This window comes from Typopeltis vanoorti, chromosome 22, assembly GCF_054136105.1.
Source record: "Typopeltis vanoorti isolate ZY-2024b chromosome 22, IOZ_Tvanoo_1.0, whole genome shotgun sequence".
NCBI lineage: Eukaryota > Metazoa > Arthropoda > Arachnida > Uropygi > Thelyphonidae > Typopeltis > Typopeltis vanoorti.
The window spans coordinates 11322878-11342589 of record NC_143570.1 but is presented as its reverse complement, the minus strand read 5'-3'; the positions used below and the strand labels follow the sequence as shown (position 1 = coordinate 11342589).

The window sequence follows — 19712 nt, the reverse complement described above, 5'->3', positions numbered from 1 at the left end:
ACACAGTTGATAGAACGCGTATCAACTGTGTTTTCATCGGGTCTGTCTCTTTTTTAAAGGGCGATCGAATAACTTGTTTAGAATGAAATGGCCTAGACACAAAACAAGCGTAATTAACGAATATTGATCCAAGTTTTTGAGTAGTTTTTTTTAAAAAAAATGTAATACACTGTGAAGACACGCATAGTATAGGCAATTACCAGACAGCTGTACAGGCTTTTCAGATTTAATTTTCTAACAGGATGACAGTTACTATAAAATACTAAAATGGAGCAACATAATAAAATCATTGACTGGGATATATCCAATTCGGGCCTTAATCATTGCTAAGTTAAGCGACTGTCAACTTCTGTAAATTATGTATGCCCTTCAATATCCTTCCAATATTGACTATGGAGTGTTTAATTTCCTAATCTTTTATTATTCGACTTTTCTTCGAGAGCTTCAATTAGCATCCTTTATGGTGTTTAACATCATGTATTCATTCAATCCTTGTTTTCCCACTTTTACTGTTTGCATGACTTGTATGCAGTATCGCTCTTAGACCGAGGCAAGAGGAGCACCTACCTTGGGCCCTGCGCCCAGTGTAGGTGCTCCTCTTTCTTGATAGAGGGCTGCATATCATATCACAAACGCACAAACAAATAAATTTATCAAATAAGAGGGGGAAAAAAAGAAATATTCAGAATCAGTCTGATGGAACAATACATTTCAAGGAAGAAATATATACATGTATAATAATTTATGAATTATGTATGTTTATTTTATTACTCATCCAAACATTGCGGGTCGATCAAAAAAAAAAAAAAAAAAGACATGCGCAATAACAGTTCAATTTCAATCATCTTTGATATTCCACCAACTTTTTAATATGCGTATAGAAATCATAGCTGTACACATTTCTCGATTTTTGTCTTTATGAAGGCATATGTTTCAAGACAGGAGGATAGAACTGATTTGATTTAACAGTTTGTTAAATCGATTTACAACTTTTAAATATTTAGACATGATATGTGGGTCTCCATTTGTACTCTTTCCTCGGGTCCCGCAAATGCTAGGAGAGAGACTGCTTTTAAGAGTCTACGTTTTCCACTTTTACTGGGTAGGTACATCACTGAGTGGACGTTAATTCATTGTCATTAATTTTCGTGTTTTACGATCGAGCGCATCCAAATTGATTTGTGTCCAGTCAATTATCCCTGTTGTGTATCCGATTACATGGACAGCTCATGCATTGATTGCTATTACAGAGTTGCCTCGGTTGAGTTGAGAATTTAGAACTTTACTGACTCATTTCCGATGTTCAGACGCAAGTTTCGTTTCTGATATCTGAATACAAAATGCCATCTATCTCGAGACTTCCTAGATATTTGTAGGATCCATTCTGGAACGTATTAATTCTCCTTCTATTTGATTGTGTTTGTTATTTTGCCTTTACAGATGGTTTTGCACAATTATAAAGTCCAAATTCCATACAAATATCTTCATTGAAGGTGCAGACCCTATTGAGCAGTGTGTCTGCTTCTCGGGATGAATTTCCATATATTTTAAGATCATTCATGTATAACAAATGTGAAGTTTTTCCTGCTTGCTTATGCTTCATATCCGAATCCAAGATTTCTTTACAATTAATGTTACAAGGATCAACGCTAGGACGAACAACAGAAGACATAATGAATTACCTTGGGAAATAACTCTAATGATATTCATCGCATCCACGTCGCTATGACAAGGTCGTCCACCTGAGTGTTGCTCAATTGTTTTTCAACATCTTTAATCCATTTAGCACTTTTGTTATGTTATTTTGGATTATTCCAAAAGTGCTTCCCGAACTTCATTATTTCTTCTGCGTTTAGGCGTTTAACACTGCCTGAAGATTCACCATCCATATTTCGGTAAAACTGTTCATTTGTCTTAAAAATTGAGTGGTTTGTTTTCATTGACTTATTCTGCTTTCATAGCGAATGATCTTCTTTACTATCGCAACAATTCTTCGTTTTAATACTTTTGATACTTCGACGATCGATTTCGTTTCAAGGTTGTATCGATTTACTAGACTGCGCCTTCTTCACCTTTTTCTTCAAATTCTTTAAATGGACGACATTTTTCATTACAAGAATAGTTTCCATTTTGGTGTCCCTCTTTTTGTTTATTTATTTATTATTATTATGGTGCAGCCAGATTCTTTTGTAACTGCATCTGCAGCGTTGCACATCAGCTGATTTGATTCTGCAACAGTTTTTGGAGGAATTGTTTCTATTGCAAAGTTCATGTTGCCCAATAATGCGACTAAATCTTGTTTTCAATTTTGTTTCGGTGTTCGGTAGTTGCTGTCTTTCTTCGGTATGCTGCATTTCTTCGACACTCGTGCATCTCATTTCTCGTTGCTAATATTTAGGTGCTCTACCTGATTTATTTTTTTTTTCCAGTGGCCAGGTAACTCCAGTTTTTCCTGGGATTCAATGACATTCTGTCTTTGCAATTCTTCAAGTATATCATTGAAAATTTTGTTTCTTACAATAAATCTTCGTTGGATCATTAATCAGTGTTAAGTGACTGGTATCACTGAATTTCTGTTTCCAAAGTTTATAGATTGGCTTTCGGCATCCTCTTGATGATGGATTCAACTTCCACAAACGGATCTAAAAATGGTATTATCCAAACCACAGTTCTGCTTAGCATTTATTATTATTATTATTATTATTATTATTATTATTATTATTATTATTATTATTATTATTACCAGTGGCGGCTAGTCGTGGTTTGAAATCGTGGGGGTGCTGCAACTTTCGAAATATACATACACACTGTAAGTACAGTGTATACGTCTTTATCTTTTAAGGTTACACGGTGATCAGCATTCATATTTGTTAAATTAGGGACACAAAACACACGGTTGAAAAGATTATTTTACTGATTAATAATAAAATAATAACTTTACGTTTCGACCCCTGTATCGAGGTCATCTTCAGAAGGATACATTCAGAAGTATAAGAACAAGCTACATGCTGTTGCACTCTATACAAGTAAATTACATCTACGTTGTTAACTAATCTTTTTTCTTAGCCTGCCCTCTAGAAAAAAAATAAAAAATAAATAAATAAAATAAAATAAAATAAAATAAAATAAAAACTACAATAAACTCTGCTAAAGTCCTCACGTACTAGGATTCTTCTGGAATTATATAGTAATATTACGATTATCTTTTGGATTTGTACAGTACGTACAGTACAGGTTGCTATTGAATGTTAAAAAAAAAAACACTTCACTAGGTCTTGTATTGAGATTTTTCTTCGTGGTTGCTATGAAGGTTGTAGATGGGTCCTCCACATTCTTGGAATTATTAGACCATCATTTTTATTCAGATTCGGATCATGTTTGATCATTTCACATGCTTCCTTGAATTTCCGCTCGAACCAGGTTTTGGTGCGGTGTAGGGACTTGGTACCTTTCCGGTCAATTCTGTGGTATGTTTGGAGTGCGTGGTCAGAAAGGCCGGTTTTTCCAAAATGGAAGTATTTTATGTGACGTTTGTGTTCATCCTTTCTGATTGGGAAGGTTCGCCCTGTTTCCCCTATGTATAGTATGTTACATGTGCAATCTATTTTGTAAATCCCTGGGTGGGCTAAGTGTGGCAGGGGATCCTTGGAAGAACTGAGTAGGTGTCTTAATTTTGTCGGGGGTTTAAAGGTGGTTTTGATGTTGTATTTGTGTAGTGTTCTGTCTATTTTTTCTGAAATGCCTCTAACATATGGTATAGCAATAGCATTCTTGAAATCTTTTTTGTTATTAGTGGTATCTTTGTGGAGGATCTTGTGAATGGTTTTTATACTGTATCCATTTTTTATAAAGGTATGTTTGATGGTCTCATATTCATGGATAAGAGCTTGTTCATTTGTCCACTAGAGGTCATAAGCACCCTTAAACACAGAGCTCAAACAAATGGTTTGAGCTTTATGTTTAAGGGTGCTTATGACCCCTAGTTTTTGTGTTGAGTGGTGATAAGAAGTTTTGTGTATGTACTGGCCTGTGTGTGTAGGTTTGTGGTAAACTGAGAAGGAGAGACAGCCTGAAGGAAGACGTGTGACAAGTGTGTCTAGGAACGGAAGAGAGTTGTTTTTTTTCAATTTCAATGGTGAATTGGATGCATTTGTGTTGTTTGTTCGGGTGGCTAAGGAATGTATCTAGTGCTTTGCGGCCGTGGGGCCAAATGGCGAAAATATCGTCGACGTATCTGAGCCAAATTTTGGGCTTTAGGCACGCCGATTCTAGAGCTCGTTGCTCAAAATCTTCCATGTAAAAGTTCGCTATTGGGGGGGGGGGGAGAGTGGAGAGCCCATGGCGGTACCCTCTTTTTGAAGGCAAAAATTATTTTGCCACACGAAGTATCCGGAGCGGAGTACGTGGGCAAAGAGGGCCGTGATGTCGTATGGAAATATGTTCTGTAATTGATTGGGACATTGGTGAAAAGGGAAGTTATGTCAAAGCTGACTAAATAGATCTTGGTCGTTGAGTGTAATATTTTTAATTTTGTTTATGAATTGTTGTGTATTTTTTATGTAGGAATGGGAATTATCAACCAATTCCTTGAGTGTGGCCGCTAATTTTTTGGCTAAGTAGTAATTCGGACTGTCAATTCCTTCCATAATTGGACGTAATGGCGTGTCTGTTTTGTGTACTTTTGGCAGGCCATAAATTCTGGACGCGCGGGCATACTGCGGTATTAATTTTTTGATTGTTTCTTCCGGCCACGTGTTAACGGATTTAAGTAGTTCAGTAGTTTTCTTTAGCAGAGTTTATTGTAGTTTTTATTTTATTTATTTTATTTTTTATTTATTTTTTTTCCACTAGAGGGCAGGCTAAGAAAAAAGATTAGTTAACAACGTTGATGTAATTTACTTGTATAGAGTGCAACAGCATGTAGCTTGTTCTTATATTTCTGAATGTATCCTTCTGAAGATGACCTCGATACAGGGGTCGAAACGTAAAGTTATTATTTTATTATTAATCAGTAAAATAATCTTTTCAACACGTGTGTTTTGTGTCCCTAATTTAACAAATATGAACAGTGTATACGTGTTTGGATAAAATATCAAAATTATGGTAAACATTTAAAAAAAATATATTAAACATGAAAAAATATTCTTTATTATCGATAAAATTATACAGTTTGGTATAATTCAAAATTACTTAAAAATAAAATCCATTGTCATAACCCCAATAACGTTCTAAAATAAAAACTATAACAAATCTTTAATTGTAATCCCAATATTTAAAGAGACGGAATAAACACGATAAGCACTACGAACACTCTAATACTGGCGCAAACTGCATATAAACAACAGTGGAACTGCGCGACGGACAGTGCCGCATTACGTTAATAGCTCGCATCTCACTATGACGTGCATATGCTTGCGCGAGTAGCAATATGACACTGTAGTAAACAGTGCTACTAGCGTCCTTCGCCCTCTTAAGCGCTAAAAGATGGATTTTTATTATTTTTTATGCAAAATAAGAGAATTGTATAGGATTGTTGATGATAAAATTAAATATTACAAGCAAATATAAATAAATTAATAAATATATTTGTGTTTCGGGAAAAATTGGGGTGCCGCAGTGACTATGCGAGCTGTCCCTGATTATTATTATTACTATTATTATTATTATTATTATAACTTAATTTATTAATTATTAGTTAAAACAATTAAACCTTTGTTTATATACTTTTGTGTACATGTAATTTCTTTGAAGGAGAATAAATATTTCAAAAAAAACTTGATTGCAGTGCAGTTCGGATCTAAAATATGCGCAATCCGAAATGAAAAACTATAAATCCTTTGCTAAGATAATACTGTTATAAGATAGGATTATTAGCCTTTTTACATCTTAATTTATCGAGATTAACTATGATGAATATAATAAATTCTGGAACGTCCTCTATTGAGGAATAAATTAACTAAAAAATTAACAATGTCATTTTTATCCAATGTAACAGCTTATTGTGAAAGAAAATTGAAGCATAAGAAATAATTAATAACTGAAGGTGCGTAAATTTCATGATTATTATCTTAATTTTAATGTATTCATATAATCTACTTACAATAAATGTTCAGAAGCCAATAGTCTTCTAAGGCACTGTTTGGTAGGAAAGGATTACAAGCACGACACATCAGTCGTTTGCCGTTATCTTCCATGACTGGCACGAAAGTCATCGTGCTGATCGATATGCTGCCATCGCTAGAAGATGATTCATTCACGTCAACCCTTCTACTTCCCTTCCACCAGGTTAATTCTGCAGGAGGGCGGGAACCTGTTGATTGGCATATTAATGTAACCTTTTTACCTGCAGATAGAGGACGCTGGAGAGTGGTAATCCTAACGTCAAGTGGTTTGACTGGCACGAAACAAACAAATATTATAATTCTCATTGAAAAACACGAAGAAAAGTGAATAAATTTATTATTAACAATAATAGAAAGAATTGTACAATAAAGTAGTTATACACATAACAAAAGTTTCACGATACAGAGGAATATAAGAGTAGCATTCGTTTGGTGAGTAATAAAAAAAAAAACTTTCATAATCATAAAAATGATTATGACAAAATCTGTTTTTATATGTAAATTTGCAGCAATTATATTGACTTACCTAATTATTATTACTTAATTCGTTTACAAAAATTTAAAGAAAGAATGAAACTTCATACTAAAACTTCAAAACGGCGCCCACCTTGTAGTGACGCCCGCCGGCAATGCAGGCCCGTTTCCGTCGGCCCTGCTTCCAGCTCCTCTGCAAGACGTACTTGATTCTCTAATCAAAGATGTGAATCCGGAGCCATTGTGAATCGAATCTGGAGCCCTCAATTCCTGTTTGTTTAAAGAACTCTGTAAAGACATTAATTCTGATCACGAGGTTCTTTTCTACACTGCTGTACGCTGGTTCTCGAAAGAAATGTTTTCAATCATGTTTTGAGTCGAAAGATGAAATCGAGTTGTTTCTGGAGGCGCAAGAGAAACATGACCTTGTGGCTTACTTTAATGATGAAGCTTAGAAGAAAAGAGTTGCTTACTTAGCAGACATTTTAGAACAGCTAAATACGCTAAACCTGAAACTTCATGGAAAGGAAACACACATTATCCAATCTCAAGACAATCTCCAGGTTGTATTCAAGCTGCAAAACTGGCGTAGGAAAGTAAATCTTCGAAACATTGCCATGTTTTAAAAACTCTGCCGTGTGGTAGAGGAATCTGAAGAAGGAGAAGAAGAAGCTGCACTGGTACGAAACAGATTCTCTGCTTCCCTGAATGTAGCCAGCAATCGCGATGAAGTGCAGGATGAATTCTTGGATCTGCGGAACCATTACTCAGCACGTAATTTGTTTTATGAAAAATTGCTGACTCACCTCTGGCTTGCTATGTATCAGTCATATCAAAATGTCAATATGCTTGCCTTTCGAGTTTTTACTGCCAGTTGCCTCTACATATCTCTGCGAGAGTGGATTTTAAACGCTTCTTCATATCAAAACAAAGGCAAGAAACAGACTGAATGTTGAGGATGACATGAAGTTGGCTTTAACAAACACTCAGCCGCGAATTTTGAAGCTGGTTGGCCAGATACAAGTACAATCATCGCATTAAATGTTAGGTTAGTTAAATATTAGATTATAATTATATTTTGAAAAATCTATTTCTGATGTGTTTTCTTTACCCTATTAAAAATGCCTTTTTATGCAAATCTGGTGGGGATCGCAGGTTACTTGCTTATAAAAGGGGATCGCGACTCGAAAAAAAGATTGAGAAACACTGTTTTATGTGGTCATCAGGTATACGATTTTGTGACTTATTGTGAATGAAATTAATTTCTGAGAAAGTCATCTAAGATATGGATGTACCTGCAAACAAACCCGAAAATTTAAAAAATTTCCACTAGTGCTTATTTTTAAATTCAGCTAATTCTCATATTTAAACGTTATCCCGAAGTTCAGTTTCAAGTTATATACTGTTAAAGGTTTGATCATATTAATTCCTAGGATCGTGAAATGAGTATCATTTGGGGTTAACGTGTATTCTGTAGCCGGGTTACCTGTTTTTCAGGTTGGATTGTGCACGGCTGAAGGAAGTAGCGACAAACGTATTTATAACTTAAAATCTGAGATGATAAATTGTTATAGTTATAGATAGTTAAGACTGACAGTCTTAAAAATGCAAAAAAAAGCAATATAAATCAATCATAATGGTAAGAAAAAATTGTTTAATAATACTGCAATTAAACAATTTCTCACATTACACAAAAGTACGCACTATTTAAGCGTGTTTCTGGTTTTCATAAACCTTCAGAAAGACTTCGAATATTTACACAGAGAGTTAGTGAATAATGTTTTTTACTATAAAGTAAAAAGCACTATTTTTACTTAATTTGACAGTAATTTCCAATAAAGCACGTGATATGATGATTGTACTTAACTATCTAGCTAAAAAATATTTTAGTCTACCGGAGATTACCAAAGTATGAAACATTCGCTATTTTTGTGTTCAAATATATGTTGTTAAAATTCATCAATATTTACGAGATATCACTTAATAGTCAAGCATATGAATGAAATACACACACACACACACACACACACACACATATATATATATATTAAGAAAAAACATTTTTAAGGCATTAAGACTTTTTTTTAGACATTAAATACACACACACACACACGTATATATATATATGAAAGCTTGTGTAGCTCAGTGGATGTGGCGTTTGCACACCACAGCACTTGATCGCACGAAGAAAGTTTTCTTGGTTTCGAATCTATTCGGTGACAAGGAGTGATGAGAGCTTAATTCACCTTTACTACGAGTTACCTCAGTCCTGAAGATACTTTGGGCGCAAACTTTGTTTCCGTACACTTGGATAAAGGATTGAACTAAATTTATTATAGTCTAACCAAGTGGAAAATAAACTTCCAACATTCTCTAAATCCAGAGTAATTTAATAATAAGGTGGTACATCGTTCGGCAACTCGTATAAGTAAGTATGACCTCTCCATTTCTTCTGCCTTAGTATCACCACTTCTGGGTCTGGCTCCCACTGATGAGACCTTAATAAAGGTCGAAACCGATCTGATGAATCAGTTCGGTATCTCCCATAATGTAAAGCACATCATGGGAGATACTGAGACAAGGAGTGATGACAGCTTGGTCCACCTTTACTACGAGTTGCTCAGTCCTGAAGATACTTCAGGTGCAAACTTTGTTTGCGTACACTTGGATAAAGGATTAAACTAAATTTATTATAGTCTAACCAAGTGGAAAATAAACTTTCGATAGGATGCCATGTTGCAACCCTATCTGTTAGGCAAATCGTTGACGAATTGGACCATCCCAGGTCAACTGTCAGTGATACCATACTGGGATGGAAGCGCAGGGAGTTATACTTATCGAACGTGACCGTAGGGTGTATAAAAACTGCCATTCGTCTGCCCACACGTTGAATACGGAGTGCCGGACATCGACTGGAACACAAATCCACAAAGATATTCAGAACCGAGACTCAATATGGGTTTCTATGGTAGGACCGCAATATGCAAGCCCCACATTACCCGAATCAACATGCAGCTTGTCTTCAGTCGTGCAAACAGCGTGTACAATGAGACGTGAAATTGGAAAACTATGTTATGGAGCGATGAATCACGCTATACTATCTAACGAGCAGATGAGCGGGTGTGGCGATCCCCGTTGAACATCTCTTACTAGAATGCCTAACCCCAACTATGAAATTCGGAGGTAGCGGTGAGATGGTATTGTTCTGTTTTTCTTGGTTTGCCTGCAGCCCTCTGTTTGTGGTGCCAGGAATATTGTATTCCGAGAGGTATCTGAATATTCTGGACAACGGAATGCTTTCTACTTTGTGTCATTTCTATGGAACTGACCATTGTCTCTTTTAGCAAGACTATGCACCGTTTGCGTGGTTTGTGAACAAGAACTCCAACACTACTGAACATCTATTGGATGAACTAGAGAGTTGGGTGAGGTCAAGGGACGTTTTCCCCACAACAGTTCAGGATCTCATTACATGCCTACAGGAAGAATGGTCTAAAATTCACATTGATGGCTATCGTATGCGTGTGGAAAACATGCCCGTAGGATTGCTGCAATCATCGTAGAGAAAGGAGGTCCCACATCTTATTAACGTGGGCATCATGTCTGTTTGTTCCTCACACCATGACTTCTTTTCAAGCTGCGTATATTTATAATTTTAAAATTTGTCTCCAAAAATTAGTTCCATTTAAAATTTAGATTTCAAGATTTGCATTTAAGTTTCTACTCGTATATGAACATCACTGATCATAAACGATACGCGGCTTTAATGATTGCTGATTTTTCGTGTATTCAAAAATTTTTTTAGGTATTGCGGATCAGAAAATCCTTCTATTCAAGTGGGTTTGATATTCTAAATAACTAACAAGGTCTGTAGTAAATTTCATTGAGTTTGAATAATATAAACTAGCGTCACTTAATTTACATGCGTGATTGACTTATATTTTTTTTCAAAACAAATATAGTTAAGTGAGCGTCCGTAGCTCAGTCGGTATAGATGAAGCTCTTTAGTGGGAAAGACCTGGGTTCGATCCCATCAATGAGGAACCTTTATCTGGCCTCTTTCGACGAAAGGTGAGTTAGAGATTTTTCACCCGGAAACTCAGGTTTTCGTCCTCCAGAACAGGCAGACTGGTCCCGTAAACACACGCATCTTTAGACATAGGACACACCCGTAGGCATAGGACTCGAGTTACGGTTGTTGCGAAGTCCAAGAATACTTGGAAAGGTCGCTGGCGCTTAAGTTAGGACCACTGATAGGAATAGATTAGGAAATAAAGATAAGTCCACGCTTGGCATTTTGGAAATTAAATAAATGGTTGGCAATGCCCAAATGTTAAAATAAAACTTTTTTTGTTCAGCATTTAAACTGGATGTAAAATTTGCTTTATCTGTAGGGTACTCTTAATTTACAAATTCGCTTTTGCTTTACCTTAGTAGCTGACTGCTGATCTATGTTTACATTTGTAACGTTTTCTGAGAACTCCTCCTCTAATTCTTTAGAATGGAAAAATGTTGTAATTTAAACGTCGTTGTTGATAGCATCAATATAAACAATGTATTTTGGTTTCTGGTTTCGATTCATATCTTAGTTCAGAATCATAACACTTATATTTGGAGGCAGCTTTCGGTATGGGAGACCACAATGTAATATAAGAAGTTTATTAAAAAGAAACAGTTAAAACTTTACGAGACAGGGCATACAATACATGTAGCACACCAATTAAAAGAAATGAAGAACTGCATAACCTAACACAGAACCTCTCACTTAATGGTTCTGAACCCAAGACGATCAGAAAAATTCTTAATACATCTCCTGTAACTCCCTTACTTAAACAAGATTTCAAGAATCCAATCGACGTTGCCTTACATCAAAAATATCACAGACAAAATGGCTGCGTTGCTCCGCAAGTACAACGTAAAAGTGGTTTTTTTACCTTTACAAAAAATATCTAGATTCCTACATCCACCAAAACCTCCACATCACCCCATGAAGAAACCAAGTGTCTGTCAGATTCACTGTTCTTGTGGCATCTGTTACGTAGGCCAGACAGGTAGGTCGAGAGAGATCCGCATGTCTGAACACGTAAAAGACGACGAAAAAGAAGAGCAAAAAAATCAAGCCTAGCATTCCACACCACCACTACTGCCCATCAAGTACTCTGGCAATAAACAAAAATGTCATATATTGATAATAGCTGTTTTAGAAGAAAATTTAAAGAAGCCTCACAAATGCTTAGGATCCTTACACAGTGCAATAAAAATCAAGGCTTAACTTTACATCAAGTATGGTCTCCTTTCATCAAAAATTTAACTGCCACGGACCTAGGATATAGCACGCGTGAACCACAGAACGTGATGGCAACAACTAGCACTCATACTCATACGAATGCATCATTCATATTCTGGTTTATCAATTATTTAATAGTTGTGAAATTATTCAAAACATCTAATGTGTATTTAATCGTTAATAGGCTTTTTTTGTGTAAACCTTTTATATACCATTACCCCTGATGATGTAAGTCTTACGACGCACAAAACTTTTCGGGTTTTAATTGTTTATTTTTAATAAACTCCTTATATTACAATGTGATCTCAATACCAAAAACTGCCTATAGAACTGCTTATCCACAGAAACATACGTGTATATCAGTTCTATTTATTAACAAGGTTCTTAATGAATATAAGAACCTTGTTTGTTTTTGCCTCATTTTCTGCACGTCGTTATCTTTTTGAATAGCTACTTACTCTCTTTTTTTTATCCATAGTTGTTTATTTAATTAATGATTTAAATTTAACCCTAATTAAAGAATAAAGTTTTTAGAAATTATTCCTAAAAGTTCACAATTATAGGTGCTAGTGGATTAGTTATACATACGGTTGACTTATTCAGTGTGGCGCCAACATTACAGATGACTTGGATGTCTGATCATGAGAGTAGAGACCGCCTTACATGATTTGCACGTCAGAGTAGGCGAGGTTTTTTTAGTCCTGTCTGACTTATGGAGATTGAGGGATAAGTTCAGTCTCCATCGGTAGCCATTCAGAGATAGCTGACCCAAGATTATCACTAATATTAAGCAGTATTCAGTGAAGGGACAGCAAACAAGTGCCGCCATCTCGCTGTTCCTAACCTTAACACAACGTTATTGTCTGTGATATGTGGATTCAAGCTCGATTATCTTGAGTTTAAGGAAGAAAAACCCAAGTTTCCGGGAGAGAAAAAACCGCTTGCCGTGCCAGACGTCGACTAATTCGGTAACCGTTTGAAGACACCTTAGAAAAAGTTTCTCTAGTTGGTTACTAGAATAGAACTTAAATCTTTATTCGGATGGCTTAGTGCTGTGGAAGTAAACGTCACTTCCACTAAGCTATTACAGGCCTTCAATAAAAATTATATAAAACATTTTCATAAAATCTTTTTCAAGTCTCTTAAGACTCGAAAGCAATTTCTTAAAAATAGATGGATTTATCTGATCAACTTCGAACAGTGTTATGGTAAAAAATGATCTGAACTGGCTCTGTTGAGGAAGAAAGGAAGATACAGTCAGTAGATGGAAGTCGATATAAAGCGGTAAGGGATATTTTTGAAACTAATAAACTAATTCTCTCTTCTCTAGTAAATCTGTTCGCCTGACCAGCCGCGAACTGTGCGTGTGTAACATTGTCGTCACCTGACATGATCGATTCGTAATTTGATGTTACTTTCTGGTAATTTGCAATTAGAGCATGACAACTGAAGCTAGAATTCATCCAATTAGAGAACTTTTTTTTCCCGTTCCTCAAGTGTTCAAGTATTCTCGTGTCCATTGCATTCGTAGCTGCTTTTTTTTTTTTAGCTGACAGGAGTGGAATGCAGCGCGCTTACCTTCATCCGCAGTTGGGAAAATCCTTTGTGTGCGTGCGTGCCTGCGTGAGTGGTATAATTAAGAAAAAATTATACCGTTTTTCTCATTTATGCTAAAATTACGCTATCATATTACTCTGCTATAGATAAAATAATCCTAATCTGTGTATGAACCTAATTTTTATCATTTCTCGTATAGAAATGGTATTAATTTACTTAAAAATGTAAAAAAACTAATATACTACCTTCTTGTATGTTATTTTGAAGTATAGAATAACAATATTAATTAAAAACTTGATCATTTATGAAATTTTAAACATTACAACGTATCATATGGCTGCCATAATTACCACCCAAGATTGTATTGACTAGTCGATTTATAAATCGAGAAAATCATAGCAATAATAAATTGATCTTGGACAAAGAAAAATAGCGTTTCTAGACTGCGTTTAATCTAAATGACATTCATGACATGATCTGGAATAGGGTCTAAGAGACTCGTCCAGTATATAAAAGTCGAAAGTAGTTCGGCTCATGATATATAATTAAAGCACTAATTCATTAAAAAATTATAATATCGCACTATAAAATCAATAATAATTTGTATGACATAAATTATATAATGATATAAAATAGAATATCGTCCTCATTTCTATAGTACAGGGTTGCCATAAATTAACTTTCCCTCTTTGGAGGTATCTGTAGCTAAAACTAATACACGGAATGAGACCGCATTTTATATTGAGGCTTTCGAAGGCACGCAGAGATGAATTCCCCCGAAAAAAAGATTTAGTACCAAAAGTCGCCGATGGGAGAAATTTGGCGCTGGCGGAGACGAAAGCAGTCAAATATTTGCAGTAAACGCAAGTAAAAAGGATTATGCAAATTTTATTATGCGTACGTGACAGCAGCGCCACCATTTCCACTTAAAAAGGGATTGGAAACGTTCAGGCAGTTATTCGAATGACTGATGAATTGTGCGCAATATGCGTCCTACCTTGCCTCAGTGTGCTTTACTTCTTAAGTTGTTTTACCTTAAACAGTGCAATGCCGTAGCGGCCGTCGCTTACACCGTCGAAATGTTATTATTCCATTTTATCTGCCTTTAATGTAATTATCGGCTTGTTTTCGACTTCGCCAGCGCCAAAATTTCCCCTATCGGTGATTTATGGTACTAAATCTTTTTTTTTTCGCGGAAATCATATGCACATGCCATCAAAAGTCTCAAAATAAAATTTGGTCTCATTCGTTGTTTTAAGGATACTTCCGACATAAGACTGAATGATATAATCACGTAATCACAAGAAAGATATTTATTTAACCAAATATTTCGGTCTGGAAATAGCAGACCATCGTCGGTGGTATTACAAGAACAGTTTAAAAAATATACAAGCTAGAATACTAACAATAGATCGTTGAAATTAGAACATGCCGCGTGATGTTATATCACTAAGTATGAAACGAAATATTTTGAAGTAGAAACATGATTGAATTTGCTATTAAAAAAAAAAAAAAAAAAAAAAAAAAAAATTAATGGGTAATCTTGATTAGGCTTTCCCAGATTTTTGATATAGATATGCAGTCATTACGATTCAGGTTGGGATGATGGAGCAAGGCCTCCACGCTTTCCTTGAACAAACGTTCGAACCTATAACGGGATCTATGTAAGAGGCGCGTTTTGGACCAAAGGATGCTGTGGTCAGTTTCAATCCCGTGTTGAGCCAAACCAGACTTTTCAGGTTTATTGTGAAGAATGGATGATTGATGTTCTTGGATTCTTTTTTCAAGAGAACGTCCAGTCTGTCCAAAGTAAGAGAGATCACAGTTGCAAGGAATTTGATAAACTCCAGGAAGAGATAAAGTTGAGCGTTTGTCTTTAGGAGAAGGAAATTGAGAAGACAATTTGTTAATAGGAGAATACGTAGCTGTTAAATCATATTTCTTCAAAATTCTTGCGATAGGTTCTGAAATACCGGAGATATAAGGAATAGGTACTCGACGTATTGAATCTTTGTTGTTTTGTGGAGGATTATAAGATGTAAGAAGACGTTGAATACTTTTTTCAGAAAAGCCATTGAGTTTCATGTGTTGCTGGATAGTAGAAAGTTCTTTCTGTAGATAATCAAAAGTAGAACAATTAGTTTTGGCTCTTTTGATGAGACATTTTATAATTCCTGTTTTATGACATGGATGATGGGCTGATTCTTTCAGAATATAACGACCTGTGAATGTTGGTTTCCTGTATACTGTAGTTGTAAGAATATTTGAAGATGATCGGATGAGGAGAACGTCTAAAAAAGATAACTGGTTGTTTTCTTCTAATTCCATAGTAAACTTTATGCGATGATGTAAGGAATTAATACTGTTTAAAAAGGAAGATAAAGTGTTTTTACTGTGAGGCCAAATAGCAAATATGTCATCTATATATCTTACCCAAAAAGATGGTAGAGGGAAACTAGATGTGAAGAGGACTTTTTCTAAATGTTCCAAATAAAAGTTGGCTAAAGCTGGAGAAAGAGGACTTCCCATGGCTGTTCCTTCTACTTGGCTATAAAATTTGTTTTGACATATGAAATAACCAGAATGTATAACGAAATCGAATAGTTTTATAATATCTTGAGGAAAGATGTCAGCAAGTAGTTTTAAAGTTTCCTTAAGAGGTACATTGGTGTATAAAGATTCTATATCAAAACTAACCATAAGATCTGTAGGTTGTAATGAGACATCTTTTAATTTTTCTAAGAAATCTGAGGAGTTTTTTAAAAAAGAACTCGAGTTGCCAATGTAAGATTTCAGTAATTTAGCTAGATATTTGGCTATACGGTAAGTAGGAGAATCAATGCAATCTACTATTGGACGAAGAGGATAGTCAATCTTATGGATTTTTGGAAGGCCATAAAATCTAGGAGGTCTTGCAAAATGAGTTTTAAGTCTTTCAATTGTGTCTTTATCCAAACTGATGACTTCATCAAGGAGAGAATTTAATTTCTTTAGTTGTCTGTTGGTTGGATTATAATCAATTTCTTGATATGTGGAGCGATCTCGAAGCAAAAGAGAAAGTTTTCTTCTGTAATTTACTGAGTCCATAACTACTGTTGCTTTTCCCTTGTCAGCTTTAGTGATAATGAGGTGATTATTTTTTCTCAAGGACTGTAAAGATTTCATTTCAGAAGGAGATATGTTAGAAGGAGGAAGTTTAGCCTTAAGTAGAGAAGAAGCGACTTCTAGGCGAAGAGCATTAGCTTTATCGCTGGTTAGATGATTAAGATTCCTTTCAATGTTAACTAGGAAATCCAGATATGGTATTTTATTTGGAACAATAGAAAAATCATGTCCTTTTGAAAGGATGAGGGTTTCGCTTTTAGTCAAAGGACGTCCGGATATATTTACAATCCAATTATCTGGAGTTATGAATGGCTTGGATTGTTTAGACGAAAGAGCCTCATATTTACGGTTAAGATGTTGACTTAGTTTATTATAAGCACGTTGAGTAGAACGTTTAGCTACATTTAGAACTATGTGAGAAAGATGTGGATCCAAATTTGTGGATATATAGGTGCGTAAATCAGAAGTCTGATGACTGTGAATAGCAAGATCAATAAATCAATAAACAATAAAATCTCCTGGAGCTCATAATATTTACCGGAACACAAGTTTATCTCTAATCCGTAATCAACTTAAAGCTGCTAAACGTGATCTTGCTATTCACAGTCATCAGACTTCTGATTTACGCACCTATATATCCATTACGCACTTATAAAATGTCTCATCAAAAGAGCCAAAACTAATTGTTCTACTTTTGATTATCTACAGAAAGAACTTTCTACTATCCAGCAACACATGAAACTCAATGGCTTTTCTGAAAAAAGTATTCAACGTCTTCTTACATCTTATAATCCTCCACAAAACAACAAAGATTCAATACGTCGAGTACCTATTCCTTATATCTCCGGTATTTCAGAACCTATCGCAAGAATTTTGAAGAAATATGATTTAACAGCTACGTATTCTCCTATTAACAAATTGTCTTCTCAATTTCCTTCTCCTAAAGACAAACGCTCAACTTTATCTCTTCCTGGAGTTTATCAAATTCCTTGCAACTGTGATCTCTCTTACTTTGGACAGACTGGACGTTCTCTTGAAAAAAGAATCCAAGAACATCAATCATCCATTCTTCACAATAAACCTGAAAAGTCTGGTTTGGCTCAACACGGGATTGAAACTGACCACAGCATCCTTTGGTCCAAAACGCGCCTCTTACATAGATCCCGTTATAGGTTCGAACGTTTGTTCAAGGAAAGCGTGGAGGCCTTGCTCCATCATCCCAACCTGAATCGTAATGACTGCATATCTATATCAAAAATCTGGGAAAGCCTAATCAAGATTACCCATTAATTTTTTTTTTTTTTTTTTTTTTTTTTTTAATAGCAAATTCAATCATGTTTCTACTTCAAAATATTTCGTTTCATACTTAGTGATATAACATCACGCGGCATGTTCTAATTTCAACGATCTATTGTTAGTATTCTAGCTTGTATATTTTTTAAACTGTTCTTGTAATACCACCGACGATGGTCTGCTATTTCCAGACCGAAATATTTGGTTAAATAAATATCTTTCTTGTGATTACGTGATTATATCATTTGGTCTCATTCTGTTTATTGGTTTTAGCTACAGATGCCTCCAAAGAGGGAAAGTTATTTTATGGCACCCTGTACTTATACAGACCTTGAAATGACATGAAGTTTTTAAAATGAAAATGCAGCCTTAATCGATAACATACTGTTTGGAGTATTATTTTCCAATTTTCATTTCCATACCCAGTAATAATCCATATTCTATGCCAATCGATGATTTCGCATAACACAAAATAAAAAATAAATAATAATAATAAAAACGAAGCAATAATTTTATTTAAAGAGCTGAGCTTTATCTTACCAAATTTTCCTTAAAAATATTTCCCAATAATCGCGAAAGATGTTTGAATAATCAATCAATCATTTTATTCTAAGTTTCACATAGTACAAAATTTTGGAAAAGCATGTGTGCAACTCAAGAGAAAGAATACAATTTTTTATACATGAAACAGACTCCTCATACACTTTTTCAGTCTATTCGCTCCATTACCCTAATCGGTTTATACAATTATTCTGCATAAATTGACATAATTTCTTTAGAAGAATAAAAATGGGTATTACTCACATTTTAAGTCTAAAGTGACAGACTTTGAACGTACTGATGTTTGGTTGATCGCTGATGTTTGGCATGCGAGAACAGCCATCAGATCGCTCCTCTGTAACCGTTGAATAACAAGCTCGTTCCTCATAATACCTTGAGGAGTGATTGTAAAGGATGAATCCAGAAGTACTGAATCTCTCCACCACGTTAGGCTTTGAAGCAAAGCACCTAAAAAATAAATATACGCATTTATGTTTGATTTACTGTGGAACAAGCACTGTGTGATCCGTGTAGTGAAAATACTTCAAGATTGCTATAAATTTTCTTTCGTGGATAATTTTTGTTCTGTTTTTTTTTTTTTTTTTGTCGACAAATGAAGTCGTAATATAAAAATTACACGTTCAGAATGTTCTATATTATTTATGCATATATTACTTTAAAACAAACATTCCTAAAATGTGAGCGTGGGTTTTCCGGGGGTGGGAACTGGCGTCTTATTGATATGAAATACTTTTTTTCTGAATGACATATGAAAAAACATTTTTAGAATCATCCTTTGCTTGGAAGAGGCAGTTGGTTTTCATGGAGTGCTGTACAATTCAAACTCGTAGAGCCTCTGACGTTTTAAAAAGCAAACTACAAAATACATTCGTATATACACTTCAGATATATTTTAAAATTTTAAATACGTCTACAATATAACGCATAAGAAGCCGGAAGCAATACTTAATATTTGAAAATTTATATTTAGCTATATGTATAATAAATATGTATAATCAAGTTAGGTTTTGGATTAGGAACACCCATCTAATAACGCTTTTGTCCACCAATCTGGGCAATCACGGCTCGCAGACGCCTAGGAACAGATTTCAAAAGATGTTGAGCCTCCTCCACGGGCCTAACTCGACCCGTGTCAGCTCAGCAACTCCATCAGTTCATGCTCATTCTGTGGAGGATGATCAGCATTCTCACACCCCGTTCTAGCATATCCCACACATCTTCAATTGAGTTATACTCAGGAGAGTTTTGGGGCCAAAGCAATGTGGCAAATTCGTTGTAGTGTTCCTCCAACTACCCAATAACAAGGTGCGTTT

At 35.2% G+C, this 19712-nt stretch overlaps 1 protein-coding gene across 1 annotated transcript in view; it reads right to left on the bottom strand.

Moving 5' to 3' along the window:
* LOC150094156 (nephrin-like) overlaps positions 1–19712 on the bottom strand; it is a 113585-nt gene that overhangs the window by 35121 nt on the left and 58752 nt on the right. The window contains exons 3-4 of the mRNA XM_090412412.1: positions 18643–18846; positions 6101–6394 (exon numbers count right to left, since the gene is read on the bottom strand). Coding sequence (XP_090268538.1) covers positions 6101–6394; positions 18643–18846 — 498 coding nt within the window. The remainder of the gene's footprint in view (positions 1–6100; positions 6395–18642; positions 18847–19712) is intronic.